The sequence below is a fragment of the Meleagris gallopavo genome, chromosome 1 (genome assembly GCF_905368555.1).
Source record: "Meleagris gallopavo chromosome 1, MGAL_WU_HG_1.1, whole genome shotgun sequence".
In the NCBI taxonomy this organism is placed as follows: Eukaryota; Metazoa; Chordata; class Aves; order Galliformes; family Phasianidae; genus Meleagris; species Meleagris gallopavo.
The window spans coordinates 136,626,354-136,639,721 of record NC_139404.1 but is presented as its reverse complement, the minus strand read 5'-3'; the positions used below and the strand labels follow the sequence as shown (position 1 = coordinate 136,639,721).

Sequence of the window (13,368 nt, the reverse complement as noted above, 5' to 3'; positions counted from 1 at the left end):
GCTTCCCATGCTCCACAGCCCCAGCGGCTATTCCCAGCCCTGTGAGGGAGCAGCATTCCTTTCTGCTCACTCCCTGTGTCATGGCTGAGCCTGGGACGCCCTGGCAGCCCCGGTGGGCAGCTCTGCTCTCCTTCCACAGGGGCTCCCAGAGGCTTCTACACGCATGCGTTTGGAGTGCTGTGAGACCGTGACCAGGTGGCTGAACATCAGCTGTCCAGGGTCGGAGGGCCTGCTGCCCAAATGTAACACTCCTTCCTTCATCTGCTTGTGGTATGCAAAAGGAGGTTGTGCAGGCAGAGCAAGACTGAGCCTTGCAGAAAACCAACACTGTGGGGAGAGTGAGGCAAGGCGCACACCAGCGGGACAGAGAACCCTGCTGAGCTCTCCCAGCTTCCCATATCCACCTTAAGAAATGATTTTGCTCCACACAGCTGCAAGGCTGCGGCTCTGCAAGCACAGGCAGGACTTGAGCACATTATGAGCACGTTATGATTTGTACAAATGCTTTATTCTCCCCAAACTTTTTATTTTTTAATTCCCCCAGGTTTGTTTCCACCCCCATGTTTCCATAAGTTGGCCATGCAGTGAGAAGGCTTGCGTCCTACTGAGCCAGAGGCTACAGCCTCCCGAGGATGAAGATGGGCAGAAGAGCACCATGTGGCTTTGCCTGCTGCAGCCAATACATGGGCTTTGTGAGCCACATCACACAGAGCACTCAGGTGCTCTACTTTAGAACAGAGCTGCAACCAGAGACAGTGACAGCTGTTTGTTTTCTAAAGACCTAAACAGAAAGAAAAAACAACAATGAAAGCAAAAAACCGTTTGGCAAAGCATGACACATGGAATGGTTCATGCCGTATCCAAAATACCTCACTCTGCTTGAAATACATTTTTTTTTATACAGACTGATTATATCATCAGAAGGTAATTTTAAACAGCAAAGAAGCTTTAAAAGCCTTATGAGATAAAAAGGAAAAGTATAGGTGGAATAAAAAGATCATAACATGGCTTCAACAATCAATAGCAAAGGGAGGTTTGGGCACGATCTCCATCCAAGACCTGCCAAAACCAAGCCAAGCCCTATTTATCTGAATGATCTTCACATGCTGACTTCAGAAAGCCACTTCAAAATAAAGGTTGGGATCACTTAGGCATAAATACAACTCCTGAAATATCCAAGCAAGTGTACCTCACTGGTAACAGATGTGATCTAAAAATTCTTCAGAACTTGCACATGTAAAATGATTTAAAAGAAACCAAGCACCTGCCAGTAACAGAAAGCACAACATAGCATGAAAGGCAGTTGAGAGGAAATAAAAATGTTGCCATTCATAAAAGTGAGGAAAAAAAGTCCATATTCTGGAATATAAAGTACCTTGAAGAATTTTAAAGATAGACTCTCTATGGCAGATGTAGTAACAGCACAAATCTCTCTTTCTCCAGTAGCTATTTGCAGAACCTCTTGGGTTACAGAGCAAAGCTAATTTCACAGGATGGCATGACAGTTTACTTGGAAAGAAAGCAGTTAAGAGACAGTATTATTTCCTGATCTGCAAGGACAACTCTTATGTCCTTGCTCATATGAAAGCATTTTCTTCTTGTTTGATTGTTTAATGTTTACTTATGTGTTAAAACAAATGTCCAACAGTGAAAACTTTAATGGAGATCCTTGCCTTGGACATTATAATATGGATTATAATGGTGAAGGAAACACTTTGTGCTGCTATGCAGCCTGTGGTGAGAGCAAGCTGTGAGCTGAGAACTGTAAGGAGGAGGTAAGGAGAAGCAGAGCAACCCCTTGGCTCCTTTGGAGACTGGGTCAAACCCTTTGCCGTGGGCAAAGCCCCTACTGCCATCAGCCAGGCCTCTGCCACAGGCCCTCCAGCCCCCACCTATGAGCTAATGTCTTGGCCTCAGCACATCCTCATGGCCTTGCACAGCCATTCCAGCAGCATCTGATTGCAGGGACCACCCCCAGCCTTGCCCACCTCCCCACCCTGACTGCCATTTTCTGCCCCTTACCCTAAAGGGCATCATTTTGTACTGCCCCTGACTACAGAAAGCCTCTACTCCTTCCTGGGCTACATATCTGCAGAGATGGCACAAAAATGTGCACGTTCTAGAAATGTAGCAGTCCAGTGAAAAGCATAATGGTGTAAAAGTAGAAACTGGGCTGAAAAAATAAAAATAAAACATTGAAGAACCAAAGTATATGTAATTACTCATGCAACCATCAATTTGCTCATTAGCTTCTCTGCAAGAGCTTTTCTCTTGCTGCATGTTGCTTCTTGTTTCTATGGGTGGAAACAATGAGATGCCCTTGCACAGTAGTGATCCACACCATCACTTTCTGCCACCCAATAGGCACAAAAAGGGCACATGAAAATAAAGATTATCGGACCTTAATCACTCAAGAAATGTTTGCATGATAAAAATCACATTCTTTCACCATGAACTGAGTCAAATGCTGATGTCAACTACTTGCTGCAATTTGTAAGAAAATAGCTGTTGATAAACACCCAGAATGACTTTGAATTTTACTGTTTTTTGCTCCTCAGGAGCAAGCAAGGTATTGTAAAGAGAATAACACATTAGTTTTCTAAGGGAGAAGGGAAAGAAAAGCTGTAGCCTTTGGCAAGCAAAGGCATCATAACAGTAAACTACGAGATCACCTCTGAATCCTCCAAGATCTTGGATCAGTATAATGCAATATGAAGAATGTTCCACTCCTTGACTTGGAAAAACAAAAGCAAAGAACTGATTAAAAATACCCATTTCATGCAAGAAATTAACTAGTGCAAAAACAAAAAGATTCACTCAAAAAAAAAAAAAAAAAGTGCTCTAAACCACTGAATTAAAATGATTATAATACATCTGTCAGCTTATATACATAACAGAATAAAGCCACAATGCTGGTTTACATTTTGGCAAAGTCAATTCTGTTTGGACTTATAAATCATTTGTTTTTTTTGCACAAAATCTTAAAAAAATAAATGTTAGGTTTAGAGTCATAATGCATAAAGACTTCCCGTGGTGCAATTACTACACAATAAAAGCCAGATGTGCTACTTTTAAAAGTTTGTGGAAAAGCAATGTTAAATGTTTGAAACAACTTTGGTTGCCTCCAGAGAAAGGTGATAAAACAAGATGCTTTTATGACATGATAACGTACCATGACAGGATTCTTGTCCCTCAATGTCAACACTTTAACCTCTGAGAAACATGGGAAGCTGATAAAACTGCCTCTTCTATCAAATGCGGTGTAGCATGACTATATCACATTCAATTCATAGTAAGTCTAAAAAACAGAATCACACTGAAAATATAATTGCAGACATCCCCTGCGCATGCCTCTATCTACTCATAAAATAAAATGAGCGAGGGATGTATGTGTGGTTCTCTACTGAGGGATTACAGAACAGAGACATGCACAAGAACTTCTTTCTCATTGCGAACTCCAGGGAGAAACTATATACTGCTTTTGGTGTCTGTAGTTCCTGAATGAATAACTTAAAGCAGTCTTAGCTTTCTAACGCCTCTATATAAAGAACTGTCTAATTTAATCTGCACAGACATAGTAGAAGTAGTTCTTAAATCTACCTAGGAAGATTGATTAATTCATAAGAATTTGGGTCGAGTATTGGCTTCGTAGGCAAGACAGCAAAAAAGAATTTCATGAAAGCAATTGAGAAATAGCAAGGAAACTATCTTATCAATGAGTGGATGAGTGGAGCAGGCAGCATATGAGAAAGAAAGGACGAGAAGTAAGGAATTTATAGCTATAGAACGAGACTCTGTTTCCATATACATAATATTTGCAGAGAGTGTTAGTCTGCCTGATGTCATACAGATGCTGACAGGTGAAATCCTGCCTCAGATAACGGAAAAAAACATAAAAATCTCATTTGGGCAGCCATCCTGCTGCCTGTCTGCAGCATGACACACACTGACATTCAGGATGGTGACATGTCAGATTCAGGCATGATAGTGTCAGTGGAAGTGAGGGGCCCTGCAGCTGCCTTCATGCCACCTCCTTTGCTCAGAATTCCTCCCAGTTCTTTGGCAGAACAGCCCCTTCTACACATATTTGTGACTGAACGTAGAAAGAGCCCCTTCAAACTACCCAGTTACTCTTTAAATGTCCAAAGAAATGGTGTATAAAGCAATCAGATATACTATGATGACACTCCAAATATCTTTTTTTTTTCTCCACATATCATTATTCTGGCCAATTTTCTTATCAAACACCACTGTTACTCAAAGAAAGATGAGCCAAACCACTCTCAGTTAAGCAGACATAAACAAAGCTTGTCTGTAAGCAACAGAACTGTCCGAAATCATCTCACTGTAGTGCTGAAATGATGCTGTTCTAAAACAGGATTGTCACATTTCTCTTTGGGAGATCTCCTAGAAAGAGTTATCTCTCAAGTAGTGCGTAGGTGCAGAAGTTGATATGTCAGATTAACTTCTCCAGGCACGTCCAACTTGTGGCACAGGAGGCAGTGCAGTGCCAGCCCAAGTGATGGCAAAGAAGTTTGTGGATTTTGATACGTTGGGTCAAAAGAATTCTGTGAAGAGTGTAAAATACACAGCCGTGCTTTCTGCTGCGATAAAGGAATTTGAGAACAGGCTTCAAGATTGCAAAAAAATTATCAGTTTTTTGGTTTATTTGACAGTCCATTCTCAGATGGCATAACCTGTGAATTTTCTAATGGAATGTATGGACTTGCAATCAAAAATTTGATCATCTCTCTTTAGCAGACTTCTATAAGCCCTCTCTTAGCAGAGAGAAATATCCCTCACTTCACAGTCACACCTTATTCACGTAATCACTTTTTGCAGTACATACATTTGTGAACAGCTGCTCTCAAGGATGTAGTATAGGAAGAGTAAAATTTCAGCAAAAATCTCTGATGAACACCTGGAGAGCTCTCTGAGAACTGCAACCACTGCCACTGAACCTGACATTGTGGGGCCAGCATCACAAAAACACTGGTTTTATGAAAAAGATAGCAACAAAACCATATGTTCTAATAGTAATAATAAAAATTAAACATTAAAATAACTTTTGTTACTTTTATACATTAACTGTATCCCATATTTTATGAAGTGAATCTTAGTGCATGCATTCACAGTGAGCATGCCCAGAAGGGCAGACTGAGTGCTCCAGTCTTGTTTCCTTCAGCCTGGAAATCCTGGGTCAACATAAACAGTCCTCCTGCTTCCACCAGACAAAATTTTTGAGATGAAAAGAAACAGAACACACTGGGGAAAACCCGCGTACATGATAGCTGTAGAGCGCTGAAGTATGATTTAGTGCATTAACTTGTGCTAGTTATCTCATTTCACTATAAAATCAATAGAAAAACGTACATAGTACTATTGGTTCCATCCATTCTTATTAGGGATTGCTGCTTTTCTCTTTTAGATGCCATTTCCCATAATACATCCCTTTACAATGTTACAGAAATCAATAGAATCTTATTTCATTCATACTGACTCAATTTTCTTTCTATATAAATCTCTCTATACATCAATACTTTTTTTTTTTTTTAAATACATGACAGTTATGATCAGTTACTCATAGGTATTTTTGCGTATGTTATTCTAACTTTCTAATAACTTTCTTTAGTCTAAAATTCACTCCTTTTCTGAGATTCTATTGCTCTCACCAGCACACAGCTTTAGAAAAAGTAATTTTTGTTAGGAGCAGTCTGAATAATGTACTAATGGAGCACCAATAAGGTAATCAAATAGAATCATAGAATCATAGGATGGCCTGGGTTGAAAAGGACCACAAAGATCATCTAATCTCAACCCCCCAACCATGGGCAGGGTCACCAACCACCAGACCAGGCTGCCCAGAGCCACATCCAGCCTGGCCTTGAATGCCTTCAGAGATGGGGCATCCACAACCTCATGGGACAACCTGTTCCAGTGCATCACCACGCTTTGTGGGAAAAAGTCCTCCTAATATCTAACCTAAATCTCCCCATCACGGTTTAAAACCATTCCTCCTTGTCCTATCACAATCCACCCTTGTAAATAGCAGTTCCCCCTCCTGTTTGTACGCTCTCTTCAAGTACTGGAAGGCCACAATGAGGTCTCGCCAGAGCCTTCTCTTCTCCAAGCTAAACAATCCCAGTTCCCTTAACCTTTCTTCATAGGAGAGATGCTCCAGCTCTCTGATCATCTTAGTGGCCCTCCACTAAGTTACAAATGTTAGAAAAATTAGATGTTACAAAGCTACTTAAAAAGAAGTTTGTTTTGGAAAAGACGACAGTTAAAAAAAAAATCAGCTTTATCAGAAGGTATATTCTATAAGAAGAACAAAATAAAATTATATTTTGAACATAGTACACATGCAGGGAGAGAAAGGAAGAAGAAATCTGTGAATACGACTAAATTTGGTATAGCGACTACAATTTATTTGAGACAGATGAACATTTAAATCTATAATGTAAAAAAGTTCCAAAGTTACTCAAGGCCTTTAGCATCACCAGCCAATGTATGCCAAAGAGTACAAAAGATAACTGGAGCCTTATCCACTCCATTTGGCTACTTCTCCCAGTATTTCCACCCAGGGATTCCTCTTCCTTAGCTCTTTTTGAGCCAGAGGCTGCCATTCCCTCCCCTCACCAAATCCACCGTTTCTCCTGCCTCAGTCCTTAGCTATTCTAAACATCCTCTTTCTTCTCTGTTCAGAAACATCCATTCCCTAGCAGCCACAACAGTCTGCCAGGAAGATGCCCAGTCAAATGCTTTGGGTTCCGCCTTTTATCTGTCCTTCCTTGTTGGCTTTCTCCTTAATCTCACTGCAGTGTCTTCACATGTATAATTTCACTCATTCAGCAATGTTTATCCTCAGCAACTGGAACTCATTCACATATGTGGCTATCAAATTCAACTGCTCTGCTTGTCTCATTACAGGCAGAACAATGATTTTTAATCTGGTCCTGCAGACTTTAATAATTCATTGCATTTTTGTTTTTTAAACCCAGGCTAATGAAAGTCTACATACCATTCACATGTTAATTTGTGTAACAAACTGTAACAGATCAATGTGACAAACATGATGGCAGTATGAAGAGAATGGGGGTTTTCCTGACATACAGAAAACTTGGAATTCAAGCCTTCTCCTCAATCACAGTCCTTATGCACAAAATAAATCCTCCATACAGCTGCCAGCCACCCACCCGCAATTTCTCAGGTGCTGCTGCTGTTTCCCACACAAGCCTGCTCTGTCACATTGCAAATACATTCAGCAGGGGTGAGGCTGAAGAAGCAAGGAACCCCTTGTTCTCTCCCCTAGCTTCTCTTTGCAGATCCAGCCCAAGCTTCCATGAATGTGTTTGGGGATCTGATCCAAAGTTAGGTCTTCCCACTCTTCTTTTCTTGAAGGCTGGTTAGTTTAACCAATAACTTCCCAGTTCAGCTCACCGTGTGACTACTGAAAGATTTGCACTGGCTAAACAGAGAGAGTGGCATATGAGCAAGAAAAGGGTAAGTATTTTGGTAGCAACAGTGCTCTAATTTCTTATGGAAAGATGACCATACTTCATCACTCACAGATGCACAGCAGAGCTTCATCTTCCACACAGCTGCCATCTTAAAGATGTTAAGTCAGGGAAAATGGATCTCCATGCAGGACACCCAGCTACCATAAAAGGGAGAATATATTTTGTACAGATTTTAGCAGCAGTGGCCAGACTGCATCCACTAACTTGAGGAGGTAGCTCATGTACCTCCTCTGTATCCCTCTATGCTAACACTGCAGCCTACAAGCCAGAACACGAAGATATATGAGTCTGTGCTATGGCTAAAACTCAGGTATCATGCCACGCACCCTGCAGCACACCTTCACAAAGAAGAGGCGTACCACAAACGGTACCTTGTTCTATCAGCTAATCCCAGTGATTTCGTTCCCCAGCCTAAAATGCTTGCATTGTCATCAGACTGCTCCACATACAACAGTGTCTGGCAATATTGTCATTCACTACACACAATTCAGCAGGATGATTCCACCAAAAGATCATGGCAAGGGAAATCAGCACGTGACACTCGAGTTCCTCACTCAGTGCCTTTCCTGTGGGACCGTGTGAGCTGCCTGCCAACTTTCGCTTTGCCACAGAGGGAACAATGCACCCCAGTATCCCACCTGACACCAACAGCCCAGTGCAGACCTAAGGGCCAGCTGCAGCTTGAGTGTGAAACCTGTATGGTGTGCCACAATACTAGCTGCAAAACTCCTAGTATTTCCCAGTTCTTAGTGCATTATGCCACAGAATCATAGATTGGGCTAGGTTAGAGGGGACCTTACAGATGATTTAGTTTCAACTCCAACCCATTTCACTGCAGCCACGTAACCACATAAAAAAGGGGTAAAAACTCCAGAGTGGGATTAAAATGTAAGTAGGATAGCTCTTAAAAAACATAATTGAGGTTCAATTTCTCCTAGCATGTGGCCAGGGAGCATCACCCCAGCCTAATGGCTGACAGACATGGCCACAAGCCAAGCCTTTGCGACCTCCTGGCCTGCAGCAGCCAGGCCTGATCCTAAGCCTACTCACAATAAGGAAAATCATCCCAGTGAACTCACCAAGCACTGGGACAGGCATATGCAAACTCCTCCACTTCTTTCAAACCCTCATGACAACGATGAAGAGCTAAAATAACTTCTGTTTACATCAACATCTCAAGCAGATACTCATAACCACCTATTGCAGCATTATTTTTTTTTTAATTTATTTTTAGACTTAATAATCATAGAATCATAGAATTGTTTGAGTTTGAAGGGACCATCAAAGGCCATCTAGTTCAACCTCCCTGCAACGAACAGGGACACCTACAGCTCAATCAGGTTGCTGAGAGTCTTGTCCAGCCTGACCTTGAGTGTCTCCAGGGATGGGGCACCCACCACCTCTCTGAGCAACCTGTGCCAGTGCCTCACGATCCTTTATGTAAAAAACTTCTTCCTTGTATCCATTCTAAACGTCTCTTAATTTAAATGACAATTTATTTATAAACATGCTTCTCACTTGTACAATGAAGCCGTGTCTTCAAATTCTCAGTCCTCAAATGAGGTCTGTACAGGATTAAACACATTTCACCTGCAGGTTCACTTCCCTCCGCACTCTGGTATCTGTAGCACTGCATTTCTGACCCGCCCACCTGCCTCGGTGCTTTTCTCATGAAAATGAAGGCGTCTCGGGGTTTGCTTCTAATTGCTCGCTACGGCTTTAACAAATTAGTCATCCAGAGCAAAAGTAACTGTGGAATCCTTCAAGCTACCTGACAGCGAAGCCCCTCGCTTCTCTGCTAAACATCACCTCGCTGAAGGCAGCAATCTGTAAGGCTTGCAGAGATGATTTGTTGGTTGTTTCTTTAAATGGCATGACAGATAAGCCATCTGGCAAAGGGAAACGCGGCTCCCCGCTTGCAGGTACCAAGGAAACCGCCCTCGCCTTCCTTCTTCTCAGTAAAAGCCATCCCCAGTGCGCGGTACTTACGGCATCGACTCTGCCGGCCAACAACACGACTTCCAGCAGCACCAGCAGAAGCCCCGCGTCCCTGCGAGAGAAGTGGACAAACTCAATGCTGGTCAAAGCGAGCACAACACAAGCACGTGATAAACCCCGCAGCAAAAGGTGAATATGACTTTAAAAAAGTTGCAGTTACTTACTGACAAACGAAAACACGCGCGCCGGGAAGCGGCGAGAGGTCCATGTCGCCTCCTTCCCAGCCGGGGGGCTCGGCTCAGGGCTCGCTGGCTCCGCGCGGCCGTCCCTACGAAGCAGAGCAGAGCACAGCCCGCATGTAGCGCCGGACTCGGGGAGCGGCCCCTCCGCAGCCACGGGACGGCGGAGCCCGCGTCCCCGGCCTCTCCGCACCGCAGCCCCGCGGCTCTCCGTGCCCTCCCGGGCGGTCGCGGCGGTGCGGGGCGTGGGAGCGCCGCGCCTCCCCCCGCCCCCCCGCACCCACCCGCGGCGGGAGGAAGAGGAATAGGAATTGCGGCCGGCGTAGAGGGAGCGTCGTTGCACCCTCCCAGGGTCCCCGCCCGCCCGCCCGCGGGGAGGAGGGGGCTGCCGCCGCCCATCGGTTACGGCGCGGCCAGTCGCTCGGCCCCGAGACATTGCAGGCGCCGCGGCCGGCACGGAGGGAAGAGGCGTGCATGTGGGACCGGCCCCGAGGAGCCCCCACGCCGCGCTGAGCCGCCGGCGCCTCGCCGCCCAGGGACCGACGGAGCAGCGCGGTGCGCGGTAACATGTGGCGTTGGCTGGGCTTCGGGCTGCTGCTGAGCGCCGAGCTCAGCGCCGTGTCTGCCGCGGTGAGTACGCGGGAGCTGCCCCAGGCGCGGGACGGGGCGGGGGACACGTGTGGGGAGAGAACAGCGCGCTCCGGTCCCTCCGCTGCGCCCATGTAAGAGGAGAGCGGGGCTGCCAGATGGGCTCTGCCTCGCAGCGGAGCCGTGCGTGGGGCTCCGACCGCCCCACTGGGTCCGGGTCCTCGGGCAGCACTCCCGGTTGGGAGGGGAGGGGGAGCTGTGCCAGGCGGGGCTTTCGGCTGCCGGTGCATCTCCGAGGGAAAACGAAGCAAAACAAAGCTACAAGTTAAGCTTTTGTAGGAAAAAAAAAAAAATAAAAGAAACACAAGAAGGGTTTGGCTGCGTGAGTTCAAAGCGTCGTGCTCGCTGCCTTTTAAGCCCCGTGATGGGCAGCCGACTGGAGGCCAAAGAAAGGTTTCTAATGTTAATGATTAAGTTCAGCTTTGGCACTTTTCCCGACAGAGAGAAATTCGGCCACAGACATGTAAAATCGAAACTGTGCAGGGAGCCTGAACATTTTGCTAAGGGAGCTAATTTTATCCCTGAGATACTGGCTACCCACTGTCCTTAAGTTAAAGGACCGTTTCCTGGTGCTCCCGAAGTATTTGTGCAGTTCCTCGGACCTTCAGTCGCCTAAGCAAAGGCAGTTGACATCGTGGTGTGAACTAGGTCATCTTTCCGTGTCTCTGGTTTCTTGCATTGGGCAGATTGACACTGTAGTAGTGAAATTTAGAGGGGCAGAAAATTTGCCTGGACGAGGGCAGATGGATTTCTGTCACATTTCCTGCCTTAAATGTAAAATCTGGAACTTTAAGCAGTGAAGGATGTACCAGAGAGGGTAGTTTTAAACTTTTTCTGCTGCAAGTAAATTCTATATTGAATTGCTTTCCCTGCGTGACCATGGGGATGGTATCTGTGCCTTGGATCAGCTGAAGTAAGAAGCCCTGTTGAACTGAACTCCTGTTGCTGATATTATCAAGCTCACTGTCGTGGCAGTAAATCACTTGGCGATGCACCTTTTGGCTGACTCACCCCTCTCTTGGTGTAAACTGTCATCATTTTGGGATATAATTAATTTTAATTAATTAAAATCTTTAAAGGTAAGTCATTCACGTTTGAATTCTGAGTTTGGTACTTCTTGAGGTATAGGTGTCTATTAGTGACACACATTCCCACCTTGTGCAGTTTGTGAAGTCATTGGGTAAACCACAGCTGTCAGAGACAGAGAACTATAAGGAAGATGTGCACATCAAAAAAAGATGGAAACTTTAATGTCAGTTGTACCACCTCAGGTCTTCACTAGCAGCTCAGAAGAAAATATTTCTGAATTGTCTCATGTACGACAGATAAATTGTATTAAATTCAAGAACCCTTAAGGTAACCTAGAGCTGTTAGTTACACTGTGGAGTTAACACACACTTAACTCTTTCTGTTGTTAAGCTGGCTGCGGATTGTTCCCTATCATTGCCACTGCCCAAGTTTGTCAAGGAAGCCGAGCAATTTGCTATTCTATTACCATAGACAAGCTTTCATGCCCAACAAAGCTAGCCACTGCCCACTTGACAGATCTTCCTCCTGTTTTCAGAGTGCTGACCCAGTCTCATCTTGTCCCCAGACAAATGTGCTCCTGCTGCTCTCTTGCTCTGTTTGCACGTGAGCAGTGTTTGAGGATGGCTGCATGGTAAGCAAGGTTGCATGCGGTGCTGATTGCGATAGCTGCTTCATTGAGCCTGTTTTTCTCTAACAAATACATGATACTGGTTCTTTCCTGCCCCCAAACATTTTGTATCAGCTAGATTAAGGAATAATCATATTTGTGCAACTACTTTCTTATCACACCTGTACTACGGCCTTTTTCACAGTGTAACTGAGATTGGAGGCACCTTGGAGAACGTCTCATCCAACAACTTGCTCAGAGCAGGCTGCTTAGGGCCGTGTCTTGTGGGGTTGTGAGCATCTCCACAACTGTAGACTGCATAACCTCTCTGTGCAGCCTGTCCCAGTGCTTGGTCACCTTCACAGCAGAAATGTTTCTTCATATCTTCCCATCATGGTGCTGCAGGAGAAGCTGGCTGCTAGCTTGTGACTAGCGAGTGACTAGCTAGGACTTGAGGTCTCATCTGCGAAGGCAGACATAACAAGCAGCTTGTGCACTGTTGTGTGTAGGGGTTCTGCATAGTAACAGGGCCGACAGTAAAAAACTTTTTTATTGCTGACATATTCATGATTAAATACATAGAAGGAGATTTGGAAGGACTGCTCCAAGGAGGCATTTGGCGCAGCAAAGCCAGCGTAGAGCTGGCTGCTGCCAGGATCACATGCCTAGTGCAGGGCAGGGACCTTGCCAGGGCGTAATACAGCACTATAAAGTGCACCCAGGTGTGGTACTGGAAGCTCATGTATTATGTGTTGATTAATTATAATTGAAATATTAATTATAGCTAATTTGAGCTTTTGTACTGTTCTGTATTTTTCTCAGGAAGTTCATTTTCAAATTGTAAGGAGGGAAGGGAAGAAGATGGGGAACCAGATTACAGATTTTCAGGTCAGGCTGAGAGACTGCTCTTATGTAGTGGTTACAGAAGAAAGTTGTTTTGATGGATCTCTGCGGGGGCTCTCATTTCTGACACTCTTCAAGCTGCCGTTTCCTTTGGAGAAAGTCTGTTTCCTAACATTTGTACTGTTTGACTGAGAGGTGACAATCCCATGGAAATCCTGCTTTCTTGTCTTGATACCCTCTCCACACCACTGCGGATGCATTCTGTGTGTTTTCTGAAATAAAGCAAGATCTTCTGGCTGTGTTTAAACACCAGGGCAGATCACCCAGGCCACAAGTGGGCTGAGTGCCAGTAGGAGGCCAGGAAACACTCGGCCCCATGTAGGCCCTGTCTGGGGTAGGTGCCCAGCGTTGGCTGGGCTGGGCCTGCTCTGCTCTATGCCCTCAGTTGTGGGCATACAATTCTAGGCCAAAAGCACAAAAATCTAACCAATAAACTATTGTTCCCAATTAGACTGGATGATATTTCTGTTCTGTTTTTGTTAGA

At 44.8% G+C, this 13,368-nt stretch overlaps 2 protein-coding genes across 4 annotated transcripts in view; one reads left to right on the top strand and one right to left on the bottom strand.

Moving 5' to 3' along the window:
- Nucleotides 1–10,120, bottom strand: part of COL4A2 (collagen type IV alpha 2 chain) — a 142,897-nt gene extending 132,777 nt beyond the window's left edge. Inside the window, exons 1-3 of one of the 2 annotated variants that reach the window (XM_085215485.1) lie at nucleotides 9,982–10,120; nucleotides 9,683–9,786; nucleotides 9,510–9,570 (exon numbers count right to left, since the gene is read on the bottom strand). In XM_085215485.1, coding sequence (XP_085071611.1) covers nucleotides 9,510–9,570; nucleotides 9,683–9,726 — 105 coding nt within the window. In that variant the 5' untranslated portion in view covers nucleotides 9,727–9,786; nucleotides 9,982–10,120. Of the gene's footprint in view, nucleotides 1–9,509; nucleotides 9,571–9,682; nucleotides 9,787–9,890; nucleotides 9,936–9,981 lie in introns of those variants that run through there. The other variant, XM_085215491.1, reaches the window with a different exon arrangement.
- Nucleotides 10,121–10,186: 66 nt separating this feature from the next.
- COL4A1 (collagen type IV alpha 1 chain) overlaps nucleotides 10,187–13,368 on the top strand; it is a 111,085-nt gene continuing 107,903 nt past the window's right edge. For both annotated transcript variants that reach the window (XM_010728563.4, XM_085215501.1), the window contains exon 1: nucleotides 10,187–10,327. In XM_010728563.4, the coding sequence (XP_010726865.1) occupies nucleotides 10,265–10,327 (63 nt within the window). In that variant the 5' untranslated portion in view covers nucleotides 10,187–10,264. The remainder of the gene's footprint in view (nucleotides 10,328–13,368) is intronic.